At 43.0% G+C, this 24,942-nt stretch overlaps 1 protein-coding gene across 14 annotated transcripts in view; it reads left to right on the plus strand.

Annotated features, from left to right (window-relative positions):
• The window catches only part of MYPN (myopalladin), a 67,363-nt gene extending 42,999 nt beyond the window's left edge, over positions 1-24,364 (plus strand). For 7 of the 14 annotated variants that reach the window (XM_083740578.1, XM_083740579.1, XM_083740580.1 and 4 more), the window contains 10 exons: positions 1,090-1,234; positions 9,917-10,009; positions 13,187-13,408; positions 13,821-13,970; positions 14,181-14,263; positions 14,476-14,602; positions 15,323-15,530; positions 16,840-17,005; positions 17,866-17,999; positions 18,847-24,364. In XM_083740578.1, coding sequence (XP_083596704.1) covers positions 1,090-1,234; positions 9,917-10,009; positions 13,187-13,408; positions 13,821-13,970; positions 14,181-14,263; positions 14,476-14,602; positions 15,323-15,530; positions 16,840-17,005; positions 17,866-17,999; positions 18,847-19,016 — 1,498 coding nt within the window. In that variant the 3' untranslated portion in view covers positions 19,017-24,364. The remainder of the gene's footprint in view (positions 1-1,089; positions 1,235-9,916; positions 10,010-13,186; positions 13,409-13,820; positions 13,971-14,180; positions 14,264-14,475; positions 14,603-15,322; positions 15,531-16,839; positions 17,006-17,865; positions 18,000-18,846) is intronic. The other 7 variants (XM_083740583.1, XM_083740571.1, XM_083740572.1 and 4 more) reach the window with 1 other exon arrangement.
• Positions 24,365-24,942: the final 578 nt, after the last annotated feature.

Genomic DNA, 24,942 nt, shown 5'->3' on the forward strand with positions numbered 1-24,942 from the left:
AAGTTTGGCCTCATTGAGGGGCAGTATTTCAATTAGAGTAGAAAAATGAGAGTGCCCCTAAACATTTTTTTTGGGGGGGGGAAAGCACTAGTGGGAAGCAGGTTTTGTGGTCCCGAGAGCAGTTTTTTTATCAGCTTTTATATTGCACTGGCCATGCTGCTTCTTTGAGGACAGGGATCCCACCAAGCTGTTGTCCTCCTTTTGCAACCTCCAGACCTTATTATTGCAATGAGTTTCATTTGCATTTTGCTTCACTTTAACTGCATTTTTAAGGGACGCGGGTGGCGCTGTGGGTAAAACCATAGCGCCTAGGGCTTGCCCTAGCAGTTGCATGGTTGGCGGTTCGAATCCCCGCGGTGGGGTGAGCTCCCGTCTTTCGGTCCCACCTCCTGCCCACCTAGCAGTTCAAAAGCACCCTTAGGTGCAAGTAGATAAATAGGTACCGCTTTATAGCGGGAAGGTAACGGCGTTTCCGTGTGCTGTGCTGGTGCCGGCTCGCCAGAGCAGCTTCGTCACGCTGGCCACGTGACCCGGACATGTCTCCGGACAGCGCTGGCCCCCGGCCTCTTAAGTGAGATGGGCGCACAACCCTAGAGTCGGACACGACTGGCCCGTATGGGCAGGGGTACCTTTACCTTAACTGCATTTTTAGCTTTTGTTAATTTATTTTTAGCAGACGTTTGAGGCATCTCCAGGAGATTTATACTTGAAAAGCTGGATAGTATCTGTAATAGTTATCCAGTGGATCACAGCTGTAGTCTATTTAGAACTTCCCATCCTCTTTCTTCATAATGATTGGGATCATTGACTAAGACCTTGGTTCTATACAGTGTGTGTGCACTAGCAAGGGCTATACCACTCAGCCCATGAAATAAATTGCAACTGCACTGATCAGCTGTTTGGTGTAGAGGGTGAGAAATTATCATTGCATCATAATTTACAGAGCTGGGTGTACTTAATCCACATATGGACCCTGGCTGGATCTGATCAGCTTCTTTTTGTTGGCAGTGGTTTTTTGTAGAAAAAAGAAAAGAAGCATGGGTTAATGAAATGCTAAAGCAGCATTTTAACAGAAGATTTGTTTTGTAGTGGAAGCCAGGGAACGGTGAAGAAAAATCTTAGGCCTTTGCCACTGCCAACAGAAGATTCAATTAGAGATCACAAAGCTGCTGTTGTCAAGGACCTGGAGAAAAGGCTGCATTTACGGGATGATGCATTTCCACATGGCCCACAGGTAAGAGCACTGCCTACTGTTTAAACATGTGCTCTTCTTGGACCTTCAGCCCACACCTTGCTTCACACCCCCAACACACTAGGCTAGCAAAATATCACACTGCATGGCATTATGCCCAGGGATAGTGTGACATTTTACTGGCATTATAGGCACATAGACTGGCCTAATGTTTAGGATCAGAACATTAATCACTGTCAGCAGGGCTGCTGATGAGAACTCTTGTGTGTATATTCAGGTGCAGCATCAGTTTCTGGTATGGTGAGGCAAATGGCAGCGCCCTACAAGACCTGCTACAGCTGCTGCTGCTGCTGCTGCTGCTGCTGCTGCTGCTGCTTTCTGGCATCCTTTTTTAAAGCCATTTTCTGGGTGGCAGTGCTCATCCCAGCACAGTGAAGAGAAGTACCAGGTGAGGCTGCATCCACCCCATCTTAATTTGAGAAGAATTCCTCTGGACTGCTATGCTAGAGTCCAGAGGCATTCTGGGGAAATGAAGTTGGCAGTGGCTGTTGCAGCTGCTCCACAAGGCACTTCTCTTCTCACCGCCAGTCTTAGCACTGCAGTTTCTGCTCATTGCTTCCTGTTAAACTTATTGGAGGGATGGCGGAGGTGGAGGAGAGATCTGTCAGGGAGGTGCTGTTTGATATTTTTTTTAAGGGTTCTAATCCTTAAGGAAATGGAGTTTGGCTTGAAATTGTGTGGTCTAGTGACTTCTCAGAAGGGGAGAAGACTGAGTGATCAGTGGTGAGAGCTTCTGCTGCTTATATAGTTCTTTGATTCACTTCTCAGATCAGAGATGAGCTTTCTTGAGTGCTCATAGCGTCTTTGCAAGTGACCAGAACACTGATCTCCTAGGATGCAGGAGACTTGTAAACTGGATTTGCTAATTGCCGCTACTTCTAATGAACCAACAAAGCTACCATAGAGATATCAAAATTTTCAAAAGTAGGGAGTCCATGGTTTGGCTTTTGAAAAACTGGGGGCTCCGCAGTACTTAGCCAATAGGGAACCATGGAACTAATGGATATCAGAAATGGAGTTTTTGTTATTTGTGACTTTAAAAAAAAAAGAGTTTTGCCTCAAAACGACTAAGAATTTAAATGTATTTGTAACCACATGGCAAATGTTTTATGATTCCTCTAGACATAAGTAGTACAAGAGAAGGGAAAGAAAGGAGGAAAGAGGGTGATGGAGAAGTGAACATTGTTTGATTCCTAAAAATCAGAGTTTTGGATGGGGTTTCCTCTCACCTAAGAAGAAACTTTGAAAAATATGATAGCCCTGTTTGAATTGGGAGCAGTTGCAGGATAAGTGACTGTGATTGCTCCATGGTGTAGGGGAAAGTACTGTTGCACACATTAAAATATATTCTATTTTTAACTGTTGTTTCACTTGACCCAGATTTGAGCCCTGTTGCTGAAAACAGATTCAAGGGCCAAGTGTGGTGACTTGGAGTCCAGTTAAACTCTGACCTTGTTCCTGTATATATAAATGTGAAGTAGCACATAGGAATGTACTAATGACAATGCAGAGGCAATTTTTCGTCTTCAGCGGGTTTGCGAGGAGCTCCCTATACAAACTTAGCTGTAGCTGCCATGCAGTGCATGTAAATCAGCTGTCCCCACCCTTGCCCAAATATTTATATTTACAAAAGGAAATCAGCCTGGAGGTAGACTGCCCACAGGCAATAACTTAGGTGATATGGTTTGTTGACAGCTCTGGGGACATAGTCACCTGCCAAACCACTTCTAGTAAGTCACAGGCACATGATGGGTCTTTGCAGATGAATCATAGGTGCTAAAGTCTGTACTTGCTGAAGCGGTGAGATGAATTTCTTAGAAGGCTACTGTGAAATACCACCCAATCCTTTATGTTAACGGCATAATAACTCCTTTAGAAACAACAGTCACTTTGTGCTGATGAGAGCTGCATCGTGAGTGTTTGGAGTGTAAGGCCTCTCCCTCCTCAGGCTAATACCATCTGGCCTAGGGGGCGGGGCCCAGGGCTCACTTTCGCCACGGCTTTAAGAGGCCTCATTGAGGCCAAGGACATCGCTGCTGCTGCATCGTGAGTGTTTGGAGTGTAAGGCCTCTCCCTCCTTAGGCTAATTCCATCTGGCCTAGGGGGCGGGGCCCAGGCTCACCTCCGTGATAGTTTTAAGGACACTGGTGCTGCTGCAGCAAATGCTAAAGATGTTTTATATATTTTAATGTGTTTTAAACATGTTTTTATTGCTTATTTTGTTGTACCACCGTGAATGGTGGTTTTTATCTATGTATTTTTGTTTTGTTTCATCTTGTTTTGTTTTGGGGTGGGATATTGAGTGGGGTGGGGATTGGTTTTTGTTTGGGCATAATTGTTTCTTGGTTGTTTTGTTTTTCTATCTTGTAAATGGAGGTTATTATGAGGCTTGGGATTGCTACCGTGGAGGGGCGAGGGAGGTATGGCGGTGGGGGCAGATGTTATAGGCGAAGGGGATAGAGATACGGATATGCTCGTACCCCTTCCAATCTGCGGCCCATCCCGAGAGACGAGGGTAGGGTGAGCAAGGATTACTCACCTCCTTCACTGGTGTTGTGCAATGCCAGGTCTATAGGCAACAAAACCGCCACCCTGCGAGATTTATTTACCTCGCAGGGGGTCGACCTGGCTTGTGTGACGGAGACCTGGGTGCGCGAAGGGGTAACTGTTACCTTACGAGAGATGGCGCCCCCGGGTTTCTCTGTCCTCCACCAGTCACGGACTGTGGGCCGGGGGGGGAGGGGTGGCATTATTAATCCGGGAAGATTGTTCTTTCAGGGCTCTACCATCGCCATCGATCCCCGGCATTGAATGTGTTGGCCTAGTGTGGGGCTCCGAGGAGAGCTTGGCTGTCTGGCTGGTGTACCGGCCACCTAGCGCACCAGCAGCCACCCTGTCAGGCCTGCTGGAGGCGGTGGCCGGCTGGGCCTTGGAGTTCCCTAACCTATTGGTATTGGGAGACTTCAACTTCCATGCTGATGCCGCTCCCTCCTCACAGGCTCTGGACCTGGTGTCTTCCATGGCGACACTAGGGCTCTCCCAGTTTGTTTCGGGCCCCACACATCAAGCAGGCCACACGCTGGATTTGATCTTTGGTGCCGGTATAGATGTGATCATGTCTCCTTCGATGAAGGTGCCATGGTCTGATCACTTCGCTCTGAAAGCCAGGATTGACTTTCCACCCCCACCCTGTTTAGGTGGCGAGCCGATTTGGGCTCGCCCGCAGAGGCTGATGGACCCTGATAGATTCCGTCAAGCCTTGCGGGACCTTGCTCCCCCTGGCGACTCATTGACTGAGCTTGTTGAGGGCTGGAATACCCAGCTCCTGGCAGCCATCGATGAGATCGCACCTAAGCGCCCTCTGCGACCCCGCAGAAACCGGGCTCCCTGGTTTACCGAGGAGCTTCGGAAAATGAAGCGGGACCTCAGACGGCTAGAGCGAGTATGGCGGGGTGCCCGTGACGGAGCCTCAAGAACATCTTATAGGGTTTTTATGAAAACCTATGAGATGGCTGTGAAGGCCGCTAAGAAGTCTTACTTCTCGGCCTCCATTGCATCTGCTAGCTCTCGCCCGGCGCAATTATTTAGTATAATTCGGTCTTTAACGTCCCTTGAAGGACAGCCAAATTTAAATAACAATCTGACACACAGCTGTGAGGCATTTGCGAGCTTTTTTGTGGAGAAGGTCCTGTTGCTCCGCCATGACCTCCCTGCCAATTTGGATACAATAAAGGGACTGGAGGCCCCTCGACTGTCCTCGGGTCCAGTATTGGACCATTTTGACCGGATATCTCCAGCCGATGTGGACAGACTCCTCCGAGCTGGAAAGCCCACCACCTGTCCTCTTGACCCGTGCCCGTCATGGCTGATTAGAGCGTGTCCAGACGAGGTGCGGGCCCCCCTGGGGGATATCATCAATTTGTCCCTTGGCACCGGGATATTCCCAGGGGAATTGAAGGAGGCAGTGGTGCGTCCGCTCTTAAAGAAAACATCATTAGATCCCTTAGATCTATCCAATTACCGCCCGGTCTCGAATCTTCCATTCCTGGGTAAGGTGATTGAGAGAGCGGTTGCTGAACAGCTTGGTAGGTTTCTGGATGAAACATCTGCTCTGGATCCATTCCAGTCCGGCTTCCGCGCTGGTCATGGGACCGAGACGGCTCTGGTCGCCCTAACAGATGATCTCCGTAGGCAGCTGGATCGAGGCGGGTCGGGGCTGCTGATTCTTCTAGATCTGTCAGCAGCCTTCGACATGGTCGATCACGAACTCCTGGACCACCGCCTTGCCGACGTGGGGATCAAGGGCACAGTCCTTCAATGACTGCGCTCGTTTCTCTCTGGTCGGGGACAGAGGGTGGCGCTCGGGGGGGAATTGTCATCGCGCCACTCCTTGGTGTGTGGAGTGCCTCAGGGTGCGATTATCTCCCCGATGCTTTTTAACATCTTTATGCGCCCCCTCGCCCAGCTTGTCCAGAGTTTTGGGCTGGGTTGCCATCAGTATGCTGATGACACCCAACTCTATCTGTTGATGGATGGCCATCCTGACTCGGCCCCAGACACACTGGCGAGATGTCTCGAAGCTGTGGCTGGATGGTTACGTGGGAGCCGGTTGAAGCTAAATCCTTCAAAGACAGAGGTCCTCTGGCTGGGGCGGGACGATATGGGACTGAGGGGGCAACTCCCATCTCTTGCGGGGGTGCAATTAGTGCCAGCACCGTCGGTTAAGAGTTTGGGTGTAATCTTCAATACCTCCCTATCTATGGAGGCGCAGATCACAGCTATAACAAAGGCGGCATTTTTTCATCTCCGCCAAGCTAAACAGTTGGCCCCTTATCTCTCTCGCCCTGACCTAGCCACTGTGATCCATGCGACGGTCACCTCCAGACTGGATTATTGTAACTCGCTCTACGTGGGGCTGCCCTTGAGACTGACCCAGAAACTCCAGCGGGTGCAGAATGCCGCGGCGAGACTCCTTATGGGGTCTTCGCTGCGAGATCACATTCATCCGGTGCTATACCAGCTGCACTGGCTCCCAGTGGAGTACAGGATCAGGTTTAAGGTGCTGGTTTTAACCTTTAAAGCCCTATACGGCCTAGGACCCTCGTACCTACGGGACCGCCTCTCCTGGTATGTCCCACAGATAAACCTACGGTCTGCAAATAATAACATCCTCAAGGTCCCAGGCCTCAGAGAGGTTAGGCTGGCCTCAACTAGAGCCAGGGCCTTCTCGGCTGCGGCTCCAATCTGGTGGAACGCTCTGTCACAAGAGACTAGGGCCCTGCGGGACCTGACATCTTTCCGCAGGGCCTGCAAGACAGAGTTGTTCCACCAGGCCTTTGGTCAGGGCGCAGCCTGACTCCCTCCTCTGGCAACCTGCACAGAATCTTGCTTAATTAGTTGCCATTAATTCGATTTTAATTGATTTTTATAATGAAATATTTTTAGAATGTGTGAATATCTGATAGTTTGATTGTTTGATTGTTGTTAGCCGCCCTGAGCCCGGCTTCGGCTGGGGAGGGCGGGATATAAATAAAATTTATTATTATTATTATTATTATTATTATTATTATTATTATTATTATTATTTATACATGATGTGATTGAACAGTGAGCCAAGATGTTTGAGGCTGTAATCCTGTGCACACTTACCTGAGAGTAAGCCTCACTGAACACACCGATATTTACTCCTGAATTGATGTGCATTGGATTGTGTGATATGAAATGTTAATTTTTAACCATCTTTAATTACCGTGGTAATAGATTGTGATTGCCATTTACTTCATTGTCGTTTCATTCTTTCCATCTCTTCATCTTTCATTTCCCAATATTTTCAGCAATTGACCACTTGGGGTGGGGTTTAAAAGTACTTGATCTAGGATATTTTTTGTGGCGGTGGTGAGGAGTGTACCTTAGACCAGGCACCTACCCTTAACCTGGGAGAAGTGGAACATACTAACATGCCACATCTGACCCTTTTTGGACACCCCACAAGAAGTGTGAATGGTTGCACTTTTAGGGAGCTGGGCCCCTTTGCAGATCTTGACATCACAGCAAATGCCCAACTGCACCGCATTCTGGTGCCAACCCAAGGGACCAGTGTAGTTTGTGTGAGCAATCAAAAGTTTGTTCATTAGTTTGTTGTATTACAAGTATGTTTAAAGCACTTGATGTTTTAAAAATCAGGTTTTCTATATCAGTGATAGATCTGGGTTTAATGAATAGTTTTTATAAAAGCTGAATGTGGAGTGGCAGAGAGCAGAGTTCTAAAGCCCTTCAGAATCATCAGCTTAATTTATTGGGCTGACCTTTCCCAGAAGCTCTGCTGCTCTTTTTGCCAGCATCTGCTTGTGCTGCTCACACCGTGTTGTGTGTCCTGCCTCAATTCCCACCTGTCTTCCTGAGCTGAGGTAGGGGAAGCTGCATGAAAGAAACAGGTGTAATATCTTAAGGTTGCCCCTACGTGAATCTGCCCAGTGACATCTCAACAAGTCATTCCTCCTGCACATTTTGTGCTCCAGTGGCTTAGGTTTTAAAGATATAGTTTTAATGTTGTTTACTGTTTCTGATCAGTTGTACACTGCCTTGCTGGTTTACAGAAAGGCAGTATAGAAACATTAACAATAAATAAATAAATAAATAAATAAATACATACATACATACCCATTACCCTGTTTCCTCACCCCTCTCTTTTCTTCTGCCCCACCCGTAAAACCCCTGACTGCCCCTGCTCTGTGGCCTCCTTTAGTCCTTTGGCTTGAGCTGCGATAATGCCTCTTGCTTGGAAGCCCTCCTGCTCTCCCCTCCCCTCTGGTCTCCCAGAACCAGAAGAGTTGTGAAGAGGGCAGAGCAAGGACAGGAACTGTGACAAAGTCAGGCAGAACTGACACTTTCAACCCTTCAGTGTCAAGTTCAGGATACACACCTGCTTTCTGTGTCCACCAAAACATTTGAAAGAAATGATTGCTAAGGAGCCTCCTCCCTACTGAGCATGTGCACAGAAATCCTCCCTAGCAACTCAACAAAAGTATTTCTCTCCCCTCAGCAAACTCTCCTTGCTTTCCTGAAAGGGGAGAGTTCTCACTGAAAATAATGGAGCCGCAGTTTGCTAGTCATTCCAGCAGCTCCGTCTTCTGGCTTCAGTCCTAGTGTGCCATTGGTTTCTGTGGTGAGGTCAGGCAGAGCTGAAAGCTGAGGCCCCTCAGAGAGAAGGATGTCCTCTGCAGGGTTGCTTGCAGTGGCAGACCTTAGCATCTCAAATTTCTGTGGCGCCCTGTAAATGCCAAAATCTGGTGTGTGTGTGTGTGTGTCCCTCCCCAACTCCCTCCTTCTGCTGGATGTCACAGTTGCAGCGCCCCAGAATCTCCATGCTTGGTGCGACCGAACTGGTCAAGCTCCCCTAGATGCGCCTTTGTTGCTTGGATAGCATTCGCAGGGACGTTTCCTTGTGTTTTGCCAGACACACAATAGCTGCTGCAATAGAAGGGGCTCTGATTGCTATCAGATGACTTGTTTATTGAGCATTTATCCAAATTTGTTTGCAGAGAGGTTAGATGACACTGTGTTGAGTAATTGTTATCCCACAATTTCCAGTGCATCTTCCCATCATTTTTTCTACCGGGGTCTGCTCATTTTTTGTTATAGGGCCCTAGCATTCTACCTGTTTTGAAACAGAAAAGGCCTCAGGCTGACTGTTTTTGTTCCACTGGTATCGGGAGTGAACAACTTCATTGGAGAGATTCTGGGTTCATTTGTTCAGTTTCCTGAAAATGTTGCAGAGCAGAGCGCTATAGTCTTCTTTAATGCTTTTATGCAAACAGAGTACAGAGTATACTCTGATTTATCTTCCAGTCTTATATGCCAAGAATTAATGTTAGTTTTCCCAATTAATTATAATATTTTAAGGAACACGAGAATGAACAAAACAACAAGAATGTCCCAAGCTTTATTTATGTTTCTTATTGTTTAAATCCATGCTACCACATAGTCCCCTTTAATTCAAAATAGCCAAAAGAAAAGGACAAATTTTACTGATTTCGAAAATGGTATCTCCTTGTAAGTACAAAGGAGAATTAGCCCACAGGGCTGCTGCAGCCATCCTCAGCCATACACAGCCCTCTGTCGTTACCAGAGAACACTTAAAGCAAAGATAGGGAACCTATAGCTCACATATATTGTTGAATTCCAGGTCCTGTCAGGCCCAGCCACCATGACCATTGTTCAAGAATGAGAGATTTATAATCCAACAACATCTGGATAGCCACAGGTTCCCCCATCCTTGTTTTTAAGGTGCTTGTTTCAAACTTTACAAGAGGGTGGGGGGAGAAAGGAAGGTCCCTCAGTCATCCCCACTACCTCCATGTAGTAAGTAGGAACTGAAATTTTTTTTAACCTCAGAATTTGCAATTCAGCTCCTCATTTTAACCAGTGGGGACTTTTTAGTTCACATCACTGGGAATTAAACTGTCCCTTCCAGCTTGTAAAATATTCTGTGCTCTCTTAATTATTTGAAATGGTGTGTGCACTGCAGTACTGGGTGATTAATCAAACCCCACACTACGTGTCACTTCTGAAACTCCCTTCTGTTGCCTGTGCTAGATTTTATTAAAATTATGCCCATATAAATCTTCATAACATTTTCCTAATCCCATTACTTCCCTCTACCAGAGAGCAACCTATGATGAAAATCTGGCTCGCAAGCTTCAGGGACCAAGCAATGATACCCCAATCTTCAACTTTACAGCTCAGGATGTATCTAAGGTACAACCCTGCTAACCTTCCCATCTAGGCTCCATATATCAATCTGATGACTAGAATTTGAAAATCTGAAATTCAGCCATTAACACAATTGGAAGTGGCAGGGAGAGCGTGTGTGTGTTTATTTCTTACAGAAAATACCTCCATGATAATTCTTGACAATTAATTGACAGTAATTGACATTTTTTGACAATTATGAAGCTCCCAATTTGTTAAGAATAAGAAGGCTATACTTCAAGACAGATGTTCTGTAAACCCATATAGTAAAGAAGCTCTAAATTCTAGAAGTACATTAGCTCTATGTGTTATTACTTAGTTAGCTAGATAATCCCATCCTATCCCAAAGTACTTCACAGAGACACTATTATTCCCAGCTTACAGGCTAAGAAAGTGTGACTTGTCAATTCACATTTTTACAGTTTTAACATGGTACAAAAAGGGCTCATGTAATGATAAAATATACATAGTGAGCATATGTGCATATGTGCATATTAAATGCCCGGGTTTCTATCTGCAATAGAGGCAAAAGCAGTGATTAAGAGAGGTCTGGGCTCCTGTTTCTATGCATATTGCAAGGAAACCCACACATTTAAACACATATGCTTCCTGTTGCACATCTAGTTTGCCCTTTAATTAGTTAATTAATTAATTTTATAAAATTTATATACCATAAAAAACCTCAAAACAGTTTACAAAAAGGGAAAAATCCACAACCATACTATAAAAACATACGAAAGTTAAAATATTAAGCCAGTTTAAAATTACCTCAAGTTAAATATGTCAAGTGTGAATACTGCATCTATGGACTGAGCTGAGATATATGATTTCTGGGATCCAGCACTTCCCTGGTTCAGACTGACCTTAGTTTTAGCAATTTTGGAGGCTTAGATCACAAAGCAATAAGCAGAATGTTTGACCTTTTTTATCTACTACCATGGAATAAGTGCTTTCAGTTGGCAACTATTAGAAGCTCATGCCTTTCTATTTTGCAAAGGCATTCTGTAACAACCATCAGAAGCAAGTAACTGAGACAGGAATTTGCTCCATTTTGTATAGCAATTTGCTGAGGCATGCTTCATGAAAGAGAAAACTAAACAAGGTGAAATTCTAGAAGGATAGGCTTTGCATGCCAGCTGGTGAAAAGCCATGAAGCACAGCCAACCCAAAGGTGATCTGACGACCCCCATCTAGTGGTGGACTCATGGCTTCATGGCTCAGTCTTTCACTGTTGGATGAACTCATGAAAACCATTCTCCTTAAGGACATGTTTTAAGGATCAAATTCAATGTGATGCAGAAGAACCATAATTAGGATGCCCCGCACACACTGAGAGAGGGAAAAAAAAGAAAGATTCCCCATAGCACTGGGGGAAGAGGGACTTAACCATCCCCACCACATAGCATTTTCCCAATTAAAACTGTCCTGATGTTATCTGCCCTGCAGTGAAAGATTTATAGGAAGTTCGGTTTAAGAGTAGTCCATAGCCCTTCAAATTCCAAAAACAAACGTTTGATTCCATGCAAGGAGGAAAGATAGACATTAAAAAAAAAAACCCCGCACACAAGAAAGCCCATTATCAACTTGTTTGTACTCATTGTCAGATTTAAGATAGATTGGGACAAAATTAAAACAACCAATATTTATTTATTTAAAAGGAGTACAGTACTGAATACAAAAATACACCATAAAAACAATAAAACAGTATCCTAAAAACAGAGATACAATGTACAAACCAATAAAATGGTATTATATAAACAATAATTCAGTAGTAAACAGGATCTAGTCAAATGAGTCACGGAAGTACCTGTCAACAATTATCTAAGTTATTTTTAGTTTGGGATACAAATTTTTATAACTAATTCAGTTACATAACATTGTGCATTCATGACCTGGAAGGCAGTAAGTATACTGCTCTCAAGACTTTCCTGGGGAAGGGAGAAATTAAAGGGGAAATGTCTGGTTATTTCATAACACAATAACAGCACAAGTAGCATATGTTCAAACTCTTCATTAGCACATGGACAAGTATCATTTGGTGGGTGCCTGCATGGTTTTCCGCATTGGGAAAAACATGTTTTGGAGTGGGAGAGGGGTGCTTTTATGCAGGAAAACGTCATGAGAGAAGGGGCCGAATCCCCTCCCCCAGTGTCACAGTCCTGATCAAATTTGGGGACTCCCTGCAACTGCTAATACTTTTCTTAAAAAATAAGGGGAGAGTTGTGTTTAATATCTTTCACCTTTTGCCTAGTCCTAGTCAGGTGTTAAGCTGACACTTAAGAAGCTTCAACCTGCCAGTCTCTGTGTAATGGAAGAGTAAGTGTGTCCTCTCTGCTATCTATGCACTTTCATTAATGTTTAGTGCTCCTGACAAAAGCCAACACACGTAGGAACTATTTTTGTGCAATCCTCCTCTTTTTTGAAGGTGAAGAATCTCACAAATTGGGCCCTCAGGATAAACAAACCAAGTATCAGAGGAAATGTACATGGTGTGTCCTTTCATGAGGCTGCAGGCTTCTAAACCTTTGTAGTTTAGCCAGGTGACATCAGGAGCAAGACTCAGGATAACTCATGGTGCCTCCAAATGAAATGCTTATTGAGCATTTATCCTATTTTGCCTGAAGCTTACATGGATATTACACTATGTCCAGTCTTTCTTTGGTTTTTGTACTGATTTGCTTATGGGGTGTTTATATATTTTCTGTTAATCGCTTGCTCATTCTACACTTTTCAGTGCATTTTCCTGTCACTTTTCTATCTGCAAAATGTCTGGGGTGGTGGTGTTATAAGTAGATTTGTTCTGTTAGGGCAACAGAATGTTTTTAATCCACTTTAATTGCAAAAACCTAAATTTATAGTACACACTTGAAGTCTCACACAAAATAGTGATGGTCTGAAGTCATTGTCAGTTCATTTTGGGGACAGCAAGGGAAGGAAGCTGGAATGGAATGGAGAGATCCAAAACCCATTTGATCTCACCCATGGTAAAATCAGAGGTTGAAGTAATGTTTCAATGCTCAGGTTTCATTTGGAAAGGCCCTACTGCTTGGTTCTGGGGATAGCCAGTCTCTATGAAGATGGAGGAAACAACACTGATGTATCTGCTGTGAACTGTGATTTCAGCAATATATTGGAGTTCAAATTTTGTAACTAACTATGTCCCTCCACTGGGTTATACTGCAGGAATATAAAATTTCCAGCTTTGAGCAGAGGTTGATGAACGAAATAGAGTTTCGCCTTGAACGTACCCCAGTGGATGAATCAGATGATGAAGTTGAGCATGATGAGATCCCTACGGGCAAGTGCATTGCCCCAATCTTCGACAAGAGACTCAAGCATTTCCGTGTCTTGGAAGGGTACCCTGCTACCTTCACTTGCAAAATTGTTGGAATTCCTATACCTAAGGTAGGTGGTGCACAAAAATCCAACAGAAGGGAAGACCATGCTGGCGATGTGTTTTAAATGTATAGTGTATGTGAAGGCTTAGAGTACAATGACTTGTGATCACCAAGTAAATTGATTTGAATGTGGTGGGGGAGGGCTTCTTGGTGAACTGTTCAATCTCAAGTAGCCCATGAGAAGAAATGAACCATTCTCCATTCAGTTGGATTTACTTTTTGGCAAGTATGTATAGGATTGTAGCTGTAGCAACTATCAGAGACAGATTTAGGAGAGCACAACCAGTTCAGCTGCACTGGGGGCAGAGCCTCGGGGGCACCGCAACAATGGTGTGGAATGTAGTCTGGTTGAGTTCAGTGAGACTTGCTCTCACAGGTAAGTGTGCAGCCTAAGTCTCCTTTCTTTACAATCATGACAGGTATATTGGTTTAAGGATGGCAAGCAGATTTCAAAGAAAGATGGACATTTCAAGATGATCAGGGAGGGTGATGGGACATGCTCATTGCATATTGAAGAGACCACAAACGATGATGATGGGAACTATACATTCATGGCTGCAAATCCACAGGTAAGGGTTTACTTCCCTTTAAAAATGTATTGCACCCCTTCCCCCAAGCTTTAGACTTGTGTACAAAGCTGCATAGCTTTGGAAAGTCCAATTGACTAGTACCACTGTTATATCATAACCGTACATTGGTCTTAAACACCACAACAACAGCAGTGAGGAAGGAGACAATTTAATGAATCGTGTTACTTCTCTCCTATATTGTTCTGACAGGGGAGAATCAGCTGTTCTGGTCACTTACTGGTTCAAACTCCTCCAATGCGTGGTAGATTAACAACAGCAATCCAGTCACACAGGTAAAAACAACCAACAACACCTGATCCTTGGTGTGTAGATATATTGTGAGGTAAGCATGAGTGAACTGGGCAAACTGAAGCTATGGTGGGTTCACCAGCAGTGAACAGAGGGAGATGCCCAAAGATTAAGCTTGGCTGGAAGTTCATCTTTTTCTAAGATGGCAGCCCTGCCTCCCAAGCTCATCCCATGTTTACAGGTTTTTGCATTGCAGGGGAAGATCCCGTATACCAGAAGGAGATAAGGAACCTGTCCAGGAGCGATTTTTCCGGCCTTATTTTCTGCAGGCACCTGGGGACATGGTAGCTCACGAAGGACGGCTTTGTAGACTGGATTGCAAGGTTGGCTGGCTTTTTTTGTTTGCCCTGTTGCGTTAGCATTTGATCATCTCTTCAGAGAAAATCAGTGCAGGCTGGGTTCAGGCTGATCACCACAAAAAAAGACAACAACAAAACTCCATAACTATCAGTATGTAACTTTAAAACATTTGGCTTTTGTGGAAACTTTCAACCCAGAGAAAATCACAAGCCTGGAGGAGAGCAGAGGTACTTAAAGCCACCAACTCTCTTCTTGCCCCTGTCACAGCCATACAACCCAAATGTGTAACTGAAAGTAGAAATGAACAAAATGCACTCTTCGAACGAATAAAAGGCAACATAAGCAAATGGATCATAAAATATATATTTTTGATGTGGTCTCCTGCTCAGTTCAGGCATAACAGAATTTGTTGCCTTCTGTTCCTCTTTAACATTGTACTTCAGCGGGGGTAGGGGCCCTCTTCCAGCCCTGCACCACGTCCTGCATTAAAGCTTGTAACTTACAAAGATGGCATGAATTTCCCCTCAGTTTCCTCTTGAGAATCTTTGGAGCACCAAGGAGCAAAGCAGAAATGGAACACAAAGTGATGGATGTTTTAATCTCACTCTGGACCTAATCTGTTTTACTTAAAGGCATGGATGGGGAAATTTAACAACAACAACAACAACAACAACAACAACAACAATAATAATAATAATGTCACTGTTGGTTTTTGTTTGCTTCCTTTTTCGTTTGTCTATTAGGTGAGTGGGTTACCACCTCCTGACCTGATGTGGCTTCTGAATGGCAAGCCAGTTTTACCAGACACCACTCATAAGATGCTGGTCAGAGAGACAGGAGTGCACTCTCTGCTTATTGATCCGCTTACACAAAACGATGCTGGAATTTACACTTGCATTGCCACTAACAAAACAGGACAAAATTCATTCAGCCTGGAGCTTAGTGTTGTAGGTAAGGCTGTTTTTTGATGTTTAATGCAGAGGCTACATCATGCATTGCAGTGTCATGGTTCCATTGGCCAAAACAGAGGCAAATGAAAATCCTCATTATTTGAATTTATTGTGTCTCTTGATACTAAGGGAACTTGCCCCATTTCATACCTGAAGGATGGAACCAACCTTTGTCATGCAGAATATTGCTGGAATTACATGAGAGTAAGAAGCACCTTGCTAGGGCACTTGCACAAGGAGACCTATTTGAAAAGGCCTTCCCCCATCAGTGGACCTTTAAGGAGAAGGCAGCCAAATCCCCTTCCCTTCAAGCTCCTATGCCATGGACCCTGACATCACACAAATCCAGGATTATGATGTGGCACTACAGGTCCTCCTGTAGGGGGTTTGTGTGACAACAGCATTATATTTATTTGTATATTGGAAGAAAGGCAAAATGCATGTTTGTTTTTTGAAAAGCAAATCAGTCAACAGTGGACTACCAGAAGTGATTCCTTTCCTCCAGAGGAAGCGCCTTTTTTTTTGGAGGAAGGGAACTTTAATATGTAATCCGGTATAGTGATATGAACATGGCAGGAGGAAAACAGGGCTGAAAATGATCAAGCTTCTATCTGCCAATTCCAGCAATTTCCATTAAGTAAATTGTGTCTTTGTTGTAGGAAGGTTTGTACTCATGCCCTCTCACTGCCAACAGACATACACAAACAGATACATACACATATTTTGGGGTCTTCCAGAAACTATACTGTTGTGAATTGTATCATTTCCGATGGTGGGCTGCAATTTGCCAAATAACCCTGGAGAATCACATGAGTAATTTTGTAGCGTTATAAATTTTGTTTGCAGGTCTGAATGTGAACATTACCGTATTTTTCGCCCTATAGGACGCACTTTTTCCCCTCCAAAAATGAAGGGGAAATGTATGTGCGTCCTATGGGGTGAATGCAGGTTGGTGCACACCAACCCCTCTCGCTCGCCAGGCTTCAGGAAGCTCTGCGCAACCCTCGGGAGACCGGCGTGACTTCCCGCCGGGCTCCCTAGGCTTGCGAATAGTAGGCTGTTCTCGGGGCTGGGGTCAGGGGAAGCTCGGGCTTCCCCCGCGCCAGCCCCGCGCCTGGGGGGAAAATAATTTTTTTTCTTTATTTCCCCCCCCCAAAAAAAAACTAGGTGCGTCCTCTGGGGCAGTGCGCCCTATGGGGCGGAAAATATGGTAAATTAAAATGTGGTCCAGTGGGGCTGGGGGCAGGGTGAGGGGTGAGAGAGAAACCAGATAGGATAATCACACAAGCCTTTGGTTCCATCTTTTCCAGAAAAAGAAGTTAAGAAAGCTCCAGTGATTCTTGAGAAATTACAGAACTGTGGAGTACCAGAAGGACATCCAGTCCGGCTAGAATGCAGAGTGATTGGAATGCCACCCCCAGTCTTTTATTGGAAGAAAGACAATGACACCATTCCTCCCCATAGAGAGAGGATGAGGTAGCTTTAAATATTTTTAAAATGGGTAATACCTGACATTCTACAAGTGGGGAGGCATTTCCTTGCTCAGGAAAGTTAATATTATCCTGCATAAGGCCTAAGAAACAGCAAGGACTAAGTTCCAAACATGAAGTCCATATTACCCATGAAGTCTATTTTATCCACTATAAGGGCTGGAGCATGTTTGGCTCTGTTTTTACAGGTTTTGCGTAAGAAGACTGCCCTTTTAAAGAGAGGGATCCTGCAGCAGAAGTCTTTATGCCTGTAAATTGCTGCATAAGCATGCAATGAACAACCACAATTGGCCATGGCTGCATGTACTTTGTATGTATTATGTATGTTTGCAAGTAAACATGCATATAAACACAGAAAATGTTTGTAAGAAAAGTTATTGTTCCATAGTGTTGTTCCATACAAGAGGAGCAATGCAACATGTCATTTCCAGGACACCTAGTCTAGTCTAAGAATTTTGGTGCACTGGGAAAATTTTCTTTCTCGTGGTTACTACTGTTGTACTTGGGAGAGAGGGACAGATGTGAACATTGAAAGGAAATTGCTCAGTACTGCCTGGCTATATTCTTAGCAGAATATACACGTTTTTCTTTTCAACTCTCGAGTAGGAATTATTCCTTGTATTGAAACTTTTGGCCAGAGCTCTTGGTATATCCTTTTTACAGTACTGCCTGGCAGCAGCTATCTAGGGTTTCAGACAGAAGTCTTTCCCAACCTTACCTGGAGATGCTGGGGACTAAGCCAGGCCTTACCCAAAATATTTGTGTAGTTTCCTTTCCTTGTATGGTTATAACAGCCCCAGTTATATCAGCAAATAACACAAGAACCCTTGGTATTTTTGTTTTCAGTATGCATCAAGATGCTACAGGGTATGTTTGCCTTCTGATTCAGCCCGCTAAGAAAGTGGATGCTGGCTGGTATACTTTGTCTGCAAAAAACGAGGCTGGTATCGTCTCTTGCACTGCTAGACTTGACATATACGGTAAGTGGGTGTAGTTTAAGTATGGGATGCAGAACCTGTGGCCATCTGGGTGTTGTGGGACTCCCATCAGGCCCAGCCAGCAGGGTCAATGCTTAGGGATGATGGGAGTTTGTAGCCCACCAATATCAGGATGGGGGCTCAGCTTCCTCAGCCCTGATTTCAGTAATAAAATAATTGAACTGATGTACTTCATCAATACCAATTCCATGGTGGTAGCTTGTAGCCTTTTCTCATCTTATTCCTCTGTTGGGATATTCTCTTGAATTTAGCATTGTCCTTTTAATTTAGAGATCTTTTGCTTGGTTGACATAATAAAGGGAGATAAGTTTGCTCAGGGCTATGCTGTTTCAGCTGAACTGAGACTCTTGAGATTCCAGGTAGAATATATGGATGAGCTTTGAACAGAGGGTGACTAGCAAAGACAGCAACTTAGATAATGGGGAGGCAGTTAGAAGTAGCTTGGTCCGAGTTGGATACCGAAGAGTCAGGAAGACAGAATACAAACAAATAGAATGTATTTGGTGGGATTAAGGAAAGGAAGGGACTGGCTCTGGGTGGAGTAGAAAGTAAGTTATTATCTGCTTTCGCCACATCCATTTTTGTGCCTCTGCCGTGCCCATTTTACCCTTGGCCACAAAAGGCATTAGCCATCCCTGTACTAGGGAGTTCCTAATTTGAGTAGCTTGGGAACAGTTGTCAACTGGAAACATCATGTTCCCACTAGTTCTTAGGTTTCAACTTGTGTGTTTGTAGGGGTAGACATTCAGTGTCTTTATGTATGATTGAAGAGAGATGTTTGAGATTTGTGTACGGTGTTTATGATTTTTGTTGTTGCTTTTGGCTCCAGCCCAGTGGCATCAACAGATCCCTCAGCCAATAAAGATTCGCCCTGGTGGCACCCGATATGCAAATCTCTCGGGGCAAGGACTCGACATTTTTTCTGCTTTCTCGACTGTTGAGAATCCAGTGCGGTTTTCGTCACCATCCCAGCCTGTGGTAGAAAGTGAAGAACTTTAAAAACCTCCGATTCCAATCTTACCTGCAAAAAAACAACCACCACCCCGTAACTAGAACTGTGAAAAAGAATGGAAGGTACAAGCCAGGAGGCTCAAGGTTTACAAGCAACTTGTATTTGTTGAGTAACTGTAGGGTTGCTGCAATTCCTGTGAGTAACATACTGTACAAGATCTTAGTTCAGCATTGTACTGTGGGGTCACTGTAGCATTGAATGCACTGCGGCAAGTTCAGTGCTCTGTTGTTTTACCCCTCCCAAGTATTATGAGGGGAGGCAGCTGAGTTTTAAGCTGTTAAAAGAAAAAGCTCTGCCCACTTTTTTCTGCTTGAATTAAAAAACAAGCTACTGTACCTTAAACGCATAATGGTAAAGGTTTTGGACATCCAGCTGAACACGACCAGGAGAAGTATTGACATTGTGAGAATTCTGAAAGAGGGTAAGCTGCATGACTTTGAATATAATACTTAAAAGGTGGCTGACAGTCACAAAGCACAAGTCAAATGTCAGCAAAAAAATTGAAATTAATCATGAAAGATCTGTTCAGGAGGAGTACACAATTACATCAATAAGAGATTTGGTGAATGCAGATAGGCATAGCATTTCAAAAAGGAACTGCTAAATACCACAGAAGATTTTAAAAAATGTTGTGGGTTTATGTTCCATGAATTTATGTACTCATGGTGTATCAAATCCTAATGGAAAAACACCATGCATATAGTTTGGATGTTAACATGTGCAATTAAACAGCTTATATCCTACACAACACACATTATATAGACACCACAGCTACCATTGCTATGTGCATTTTGAAGTGTGCTTACTAGTTCTTTTCTCATTTTAGGAATTCCCTAATTTGAAACAAAAATAAATAGCATACAGGTTATTTTTGTTTCATTGTGATATGAATTCCTTTCTCAGCCGGAGGTTTGGATAATTGTGTGTGTACAGTGGAAGGATGCCATCCAAATACTTTGCAAATGGACCTATAACTACCCGACATTTTCAGATGGACATAACTGAGTTCCACCTGACCATCCTACTTCCTTCCCCGCCCCTCCACTTTGGACACACACTGATGAGAAAATACTTATACAGATATTCTGTACTAAACAAACTATAGCCCATTCCAAACAAATAAATTTGTTTCATTTTGGGTACTAGTAGAGCTCCCAGTTTTCAAAGAGGTAATTATGCATCTGATTCTAGAGCAAAACTTTAGCATTTTTGGTAAAATGTCCCACCTGCACCCAGAAAAAACAATTGTTATTTGCATGTGGCAGAATGAACACACACAAAAGCTATTTATGAGAGAGAGGTATTTACTAATACATCTCATTAACCAGTTTAACTGCATTTCTGTTTTATTCAGTATTCTAAACAAAATCTCAAAGCTAAGGATATGTGTTAGCATTTTCTTAATGTTTAAGCTATTTCTCAGGTGTATGATTCCAATTTTATTGCTAAGGGATTATTCTGTTGCCATCAGGTCTGCCAAAGACCCCCCTAAAGAATAAAAATAAGATTGCTATAGGTATTAATAGTAGAGAATAGCCACTTGGCTGTATAATCTCCCTACAGGTTGAACCCTTCCAAAAAATAGAATTAAATTCTAATCCAAACCAAGAGCCTGAGAATTTTCTACTACTGCACTAGTGATAAGCACCCGCATACACACATGACCTGAGATCACTAGCTTTTTTCACTGAAGAATCATCAAGCTCATGGAAGTCTGCCAGAGATTCAATATTTACAAATATAGACAGGAGAAGGAAGATATGCTAAGACTTTTTAACATGAGCAAGTTTTAAAGGATTGATACAAATGAAAGGCAGGTGACTTAGTTTGGTATGATGTTCCTGATGGCTGTTGATAGAGTAAAACAGAATATGAAACTGAATTCAATCATTGCTAGTTAGCTCAAGGTCTGATTCTGATGTCAGTAAGACAGAGTACAAAAAGAAGGAAATGTCATTTGAGACCATATCCTCTGCTTTCTCATAAACAAGCAGGCCCTACCAATAAGCAAAGTAGTGAACTGCTTCAGGCCACAAATGCTGGGTGCCAGTGGCAGCAGCGCTTTAGCTGTTCCTCTTAAGTCTCCTCCCCACCACCAGCCATTATCTTTGTGAAGGACAGAGCTTTATGGCTTATCTTGGACCTCAGGAAGCACAATGTCCTGGGTTGCCTGGTAATGCTCTCTAAATTAGGCTAGAAACTGGACTATTCTAATGCACTTAATATCATGAGATCAAGTGCTTTTAAATGGGTGTGCTACCTTCTACAAAGAGCAGAACTTGGTGGGCGGAACTTGTCCCCAAAATATATTCCAAACTTTGATAAATTAAAATCATACTCAGAATGTGTACATGAAATTAAGGATTACTTTTAACTGCCCACATAGAGAAAGATGGAGTCCATCTTCTTAAGTGTTGAATACAAATAATATCATTGTGTCATTTTTGCTATGAACACTTTTGTAGACAAAGGTGCAATAAATAGGGGATTGCTGTTTCAAGAACAAAGGAATACTATGATTTATGTTAACAGCAGAGAAGTCTCTTAGGCAGTGCTTTTTTCTGGGGGGGAAAGGGTGCTGGTACTGCGTACCCCTGAGTACCCCCCCCCCCCAGTTTCCCCCAGGAAAAAACACTGCTCTCAGGACACATAAATGTTACAGCAAATGTCCAAAGTTTGGTTAAAGTTTAGAGGTATTCAGCTACTGTGTTCCATCAGTGCAAGAATTTCTACTTGTGTGGTAGGACTTTCTGCCCTCTCCCTTCCCTTAGATTTAGGAGTTAGACGGGGTTCCATTGTGCAAGCAGAAATCCCTGCACCTATGGAGCATTCACTTAACACTATGTTGAATTCCACCCTTTCTATTCATGTGTAAATGCTCCAGACAATAGCTGTGCCCAACCTGAAAAGTCAGGTGCAGCCAACTCCCAATTTACACAGGGGTTACGTTCTAAGCAATGCAATTTTTCTAGAAAAAGAGGTGCCAGAACTCACCATTAACGCCTCCCTTGTTCTCTCATAATGGCAATGGTGCCCACCTGAGGTGCTGGAACTGTGTTCCAGCTGAAAATAAACCCTGGTTCTGAGGTACTGCAAGCGTCGCTGAAATTGTGTATATTTGAAATACCATTGGAAAAGGCTGCAAACACCATCTAAACCACTGGAAATGCTTGAACAACTCTTTAAAAAACAGCAATACTTACGAGACACCAAATTCCACCACAATCACTCCCTTCAAGCCTCCTTTCTCAAACTCCAACTCTTCACCGGCATCAGCTGTTGGTATAAGAGCTCCTGGGATTCCTAGGTGCTGTTTTCATGCCTTTTGCCTTTTCTGGGTTCTTTAAGGGCCGTTTTTGCCATTTTGAGAGTCACTTCCAGGTTCAGCACGATGTGTGCATGTATAGTTGTGCATCAGTTCGATGTACGTAAGCTGGGAGTTGCCTGTATACACCAGTGAATGTTAAAAATTACCTATACGTGATTGGCAGCATTCATTGGTTGTGTATATCTGAAAAATGCAAGGCATATAAATATTTCTGGAAATTAAAGACATTACTTAGAATTGTCAGTGTTCATGTGTGAATGTCAACATTCAGTGAATTTTGTTACAACAGATTTAATTATAGTTTATTTCAATGGCTTTTAGTCATGACTGACAGTTGTTGATCCCTCACCCAAACCTCCCAGACTAGTAGCCATGTCAGGTATGTTGCAGCAAAAACAACGAAGAGTCTTGTGGCACCTTAAAGACTAAAAATATATGTATTATGGCAAATCTTCCATTGTCTACAGTCAACCACGGCAGATGCATGAAGCTTTATCTTGAGATATATATACACAGGCACACACGCACACACCTGGGGGGGATTGCAAGGTCAGAGGAAAATGGAATGCATAAAGAACAGAGACGGTGATAATTTACAAAACAGTTGTTGATAAGATAGGCACCCTGGAATTAGGTCAGCTAATTAACACATGAAATGTGATAATAGTAATAAATACCTTTGTCCCATTTCAAGTTGCAGTTGATAGCACTGAAGCTGTACTTTAATTTTAATTCAGTGGTTTCACATTGCAGTCTCCCTGTGAAGCTCTTTTCTTAAACAACAGCCATATTAAGGGCAGTTTTACAATATTTTATACAACAACTTTTGATTCTGTGATATCAGTTGTGTGGATAATATATGAAAAGATAGTTGCAATCACTTATATAGCCAAAATGCAGTACAGATGCTCTGCCAGAGTTTTCTTCTTCTGCAATATTATTTGAGCTCTTTCCCCCCTTCATTTCATTGAACAGAAGCCAAACTGCCTTTGCACTATGAACAAATTATTTTGGCTTATGCAACAAAAGATGTACCTGCAAAAGGACAGAATTTTCATAACAACAAAATAAACATTGTCTTTTAAGTACTCACTCAGGACTCAGGTGGTTCAATAAAACTTAACCACCCTAAAATGAGCAGGGGTTTTTTAATTGAGCTTTTCAAAATTCATATATTTATAAATGTATTTTGTTCCTTTCTGAGCTTGGCTAAGACAATACAAACTTTGCAAAGCCGAAAAGACATCCCCAGAATCAGCACATAGTGTATGAGAACACTATTAAGCCAGAAAGCTGCTTCCTGTCCTTTGAGACTATTTAAAATATAGCTGCTCAAATCTCTGTGTGAGTTCCAGCAGAGAGCAGCATCAAAAGCACAACATGGAGGGTGTGCTGCAGAAATGTTAATAATGAAGGCTTTGAAGATTCACCAACTCAAATATTTAGTATTGGGAAGCAAACAACCCTGTGTGGTTCTCATATGTAGGCAAAACATGAACATACCTAGCAGCATTGATATCCTCATATTTTAGAATGACTGAAAATACTTTTTTAAAATTATGTCAGCTGACCAATGTCTGCTTCAAAATATGTTGGAAACTTGCTTTGGGTCAGAGAAATGTGATGTGTAATACAAATTGTGGATTTTCTTTTTAATAAGCTGCACCAGAAGGATTTAAACACAGTTCTCTGAGAAGTGTTCTCATACCCTCTGTAAACTGTAACTGAGTTAATATGACAAGGAAAATCTAACAAAACTTTATAGCTGTTAAATTAAATACTGCACAAGCCGGTGGCCTTATAGTCTACCAATTTGGAGTTGTTACATTTCCATTAAAATGGGTTTTTATCTTCATAATATGTGAAGGTGCATACCTTCGCTAGGGAAAAAGGGGGGAATAAATGTTGCAATTTTAAATAATATTTTAAATGCATATAAAAGGAAATGTCAGAATGTTCAGCAAATGTATTTTCCCTCCTCCATTAAATAAATGCTTCAGAGTTGCATTGTGTAAGTATCTCTTTGACTGGCATGTGACTTGAAATTCCATATGAACAATCCAGGTAAGATTTGACACAAACCATTTTTTTCCTCACTGAGCAAGCGAGGTCCATGCAAGAACCAGATGAATATGTTTGGATCAGTACCCAATTCCATTGCTGTATCAGCAAGGACAAGTACTGTAGAGATCAGATGCACATCTGAATGAGAGGCATTCCAGTAGGCTGATTTGGATCCCATTGTTCGTCTTGCTGTGTGTCACTCAGAAAAGGGGGTTGTACTGAATGCCAGAAAAAGGGCACTTGATCATCTTTGCCGGCTGCTTAACTTAATCAGTTAATGCCTAATGTGTTTCTCCTCCTCCCCCCTCAACAATATACAATATACAAGTTGATAAAGAGCAGCAAAACATATCAGGATTTATATTTTAAATTACCACTGCACCTTGGCTTTGCCCGCTGCATTCATATTGTAGCATGTGACAAAATCTGTATCAATGCTTTTCTGTAAAATCCTGGTGCCAGTAAGCAAATATTAGCTACACTTTTAGCAGCAGCATTCAGGTCTTGTGAACAACAGCAAT

This window comes from Podarcis gaigeae (genome assembly GCF_964106915.1).
Source record: "Podarcis gaigeae genome assembly, chromosome: 5".
Classification (NCBI taxonomy): domain Eukaryota; kingdom Metazoa; phylum Chordata; class Lepidosauria; order Squamata; family Lacertidae; genus Podarcis; species Podarcis gaigeae.